Here is a 3313-nt window from a genome sequence, read left to right as displayed (position 1 = left end):
GGCTAGAGGAAGTCTCTAGGAAATACCAAAGACGTACACATGCAACGTCCTGATCATACAGCGTATCCCAGAAAAGCACCATCAGCACAAGAGAAAAGAATCAGACTCTTCACAGGAGACTTCCTATTTCAGGATGTGTTGAAAGCGAAAGTAACTTACAAATGTCTTCTTGTAAGTCACATGCGTCTTCTTTCCAAATGACACATGGGGTTTTACATGTGTCAGGCACAGAGACCAACAAGGGCTGTCCGGGTTATATGACCAATGACGCTGCAATTCAGAACGCTGGCCTACCTTAGAGACCATCCCACACACACTTAAGTAGGAAGTGATCCCAGATTTATCACTTTCTGAGACATTGCCAAGGTGCAATGACTACAATCACATTGCGCTGCTGTGGAGGCTCAAACTTCGGTTGCAGAGGATTTAGATGATAATGAGCATCTGCCTCCAAGCATCTAATTTTTTCCCATAATGGTTTATTCTCTTCTCAGCTCCATTCCCTTGTCCGGCCTCTAGGAAGAACTCGGGGTCCAAATGCGATCTCGGTTTTTCCCATTTTCCCCCTTCAAAGTTGATAACATCCCCCCACCCCCCCACCCTGGTTGCTAACTGTATAAGACATAACCTGAACATGAGCTGCCACGCATTGAAACCAGCAAGTCAGCGTTGAGCAGCCACCCTCTCCCCGTAGCCAGAAAAGTCCCCATTCCCATCTGGACTCCCAGCAGTGGAACCATAGGAAACACCTCAGCTGCCTTTTCCCCTAGACGCTGTCCCTGGGGCAACCCCAGACCCCTGCCTCACAGCCACGGTGCTCTAGAGTCACACTGAAAGAACAGCCACACGCCATACTCAAATGGTCACACTCAGACACCATTTTAAAAGGGGTCCCAACATTAAAATGGGTCTAGCTCATCCAACAGCTGAGGTTTCTTCTATTTGACCAGAGAAGCTCAACATCTCCCAAGTGTAACTAAAAAGATCATTTTGCAGATTTTATAGATACGCTAATCAAAATCACGTATGATACAAGGGCTTTCAAAGAGTTTGGGGGGGGGGAGATATTTCATTCTCTTTTCATTCCATTCATCCATGGACTTTTTTTTTAAAAGTTAACCTTTTTGTGGTCCATATCATTTGTTTTGTTTTGTTTTGTTTTAAGATTGCCTCTTATCTTTTAATTTTTCAAAAAGTCCACTACAAATGGCTCAGTGCAACTCACGTCCGTGTGAGAGAAAGTTGAGAGACTAGCAGTCCTTCAAGTCTAGTCTGATGCCAGATCTTCCTCTATTTGTAGAGAGAGCTAGGCTATGTCAGCACAGCAGCCAATCACAAGGCAGGTCACCAACCACCAGTCCCCAGCTCCAGAGAAGTCTTAAAGGGACCTCAACTTACAGCAACACAGTCCACAGGCTAGGCGTCCCACAGGTAGTGTAGCCTTTAAATTGAGGCACAGAACAAGCAAGGCAGCCGCACACTGGTCCAATGATCACAGAGCAAGAGACAAGAAAGGCAAGGCTCACCAAGCCATTTATCTCTCAGCCCTTCAGTCAATCCCACTTGTGTTTATCAGCCAGGCTGGCACAACAACCTATCCACATGCCTAATAATCGATCTGCAAAACTATAAAAAGATGCAGCATGCACAAGGTTATTCTTTGCAATCCTCCTTGCAACACATTTGAAAACTACTCAAATGCCCATCAATAGGTTGGATGAACAATGGTATAGTACGTAGTAAAAAGTTTGTAGGAGAAAAGAAAAGAATTAAGCAAATACCTAACCACATTTTCATGCAGATAAAATGCATATGATACAGTTTTCGGACAACAACTCAGCCCCTGACCCCCTGGCAGTTTTGCAAGAGTGCTAGGTGTGTTGTTTTATGGTCGGGTGAGCTACTTGCCTGGCTGCATTCTTTGCAAAAAAACACACCTAGGCATAAATACATGTACTTATCAGCAGACGGAGCGGTTACTATGTGGCAATATCAAGGAATTACTGTTAATATTTTAGGTACAATAGAATATTGCAATTTTGTTTTGTTTTTTTCAAGAGCCCTTTTGGTTTAAAGATAATGACGTTTCCAGATGAAGTGCTAGCTGGGCCTGGCTTTGAGGGAAGCGCAGCTGGGGGAGGGAGCGGCATGCAGTGGGGAGACAGGCCATACAGCAGCACTTGCTGAAGCTCCCTGGGAGCCACGAAGGTGACCCTGCCACAATCCTTGTGATGGTGTTTTCTGTTGAATGAAAGGGACTGGAAAATAAAGACGAGAATATGTGGGGGCTTCACCCCAAGTGTGGGGAGAAAGCCTGTTCTCTCTCGATTCCTTTTTGCCAGGACTCTCTGGGTGGCTGGGAAGTGCTGTACCAGAGAAGGGCATATTCTCATTCATGCCAAGTCTCCACCCGAGGTTGGTTTCAGGAAAAGCCATCCGTTCATGTGACTTCTGCATCTGAACTCCCGAATCGAAGCCACCCTGAGCTATGTCTCTTCTGTCCACTCACTGTAACGTACAGATTGCAGTGTCTAAAGAGTCTCTATATAGATTCTGAGTCTAGATTCTTTCTAACAGGCCCCCAGGAAAATGCTGGGAATCTTCCGAAGGAATTAGACCCTTTTGTTTCCCCGGGCTTTTTGGCTAACAAACCAAAAGTACTGCTAGCTGATCCATTTAGTATTCACTGCTAACTCCCTTCTCCCAGGACACAGAGCCCTCCTACTTAAAAGAAGCCCCCAACAATTTGCTTGTGCCAATCAATGATCAAACTAAGAAAAGACACCCCATTCCAGTATCCGAACCCAATTCCAGCCTCTCTGCCATTAAAAAATGATTTTATGGCTCTTCCTTTAAATAACATTTTAAAAAAGAATCTTTAATAACTTACCTCAAATTCTTCCCAAAAGCCTTGCTTGACTTTATCTGTGGTCTCGGCTAATTTGCTTAGCTCTCGCACCCGGCTCTCTATTTCCGCGGCATTGATGCGGGTTGTGTTGAGAGGCTAATCAAGTTCAGCAGATGGTGTGAAATGAAAAAGTCAGTGTTAATGAAGAAAAAGGAATGAAGACGGATTTCTTTCTAGACTGAGAACCATTAAGAGAGACAGGGACTTCACAGGACACAGTCATTCACGTTGAAAGTCGCCTAATCCGGTTTCACTATAAACCGCCCCCACCGCCACCCAGTTGGGGCAGGAATGTTGTCTTTCTCCCATCTCCACACGTACTTTACTCAGTCTATATGTTTGTCCCACAAACAGACCACAGCATTACTTGATGGTCTCGTTTGCCACCAGGTTCACCAAGGGCGC

General features: G+C 45.2%; 1 protein-coding gene across 1 annotated transcript in view; it reads right to left on the bottom strand.

The window, feature by feature from the left end:
- The window catches only part of PTPN11 (protein tyrosine phosphatase non-receptor type 11), an 81677-nt gene that overhangs the window by 45064 nt on the left and 33300 nt on the right, over nucleotides 1-3313 (bottom strand). The window contains exon 6 of the mRNA XM_004709659.3: nucleotides 2891-3004. Within this exon, the coding sequence (XP_004709716.3) occupies nucleotides 2891-3004 (114 nt within the window). The remainder of the gene's footprint in view (nucleotides 1-2890; nucleotides 3005-3313) is intronic.

This window comes from Echinops telfairi, unplaced genomic scaffold (genome assembly GCF_000313985.2).
Source record: "Echinops telfairi isolate 266 unplaced genomic scaffold, ASM31398v2 ScPeMD7_7412;HRSCAF=8450, whole genome shotgun sequence".
Classification (NCBI taxonomy): Eukaryota; Metazoa; Chordata; class Mammalia; order Afrosoricida; family Tenrecidae; genus Echinops; species Echinops telfairi.
This window is presented reverse-complemented; position numbering and strand designations above follow the sequence as displayed.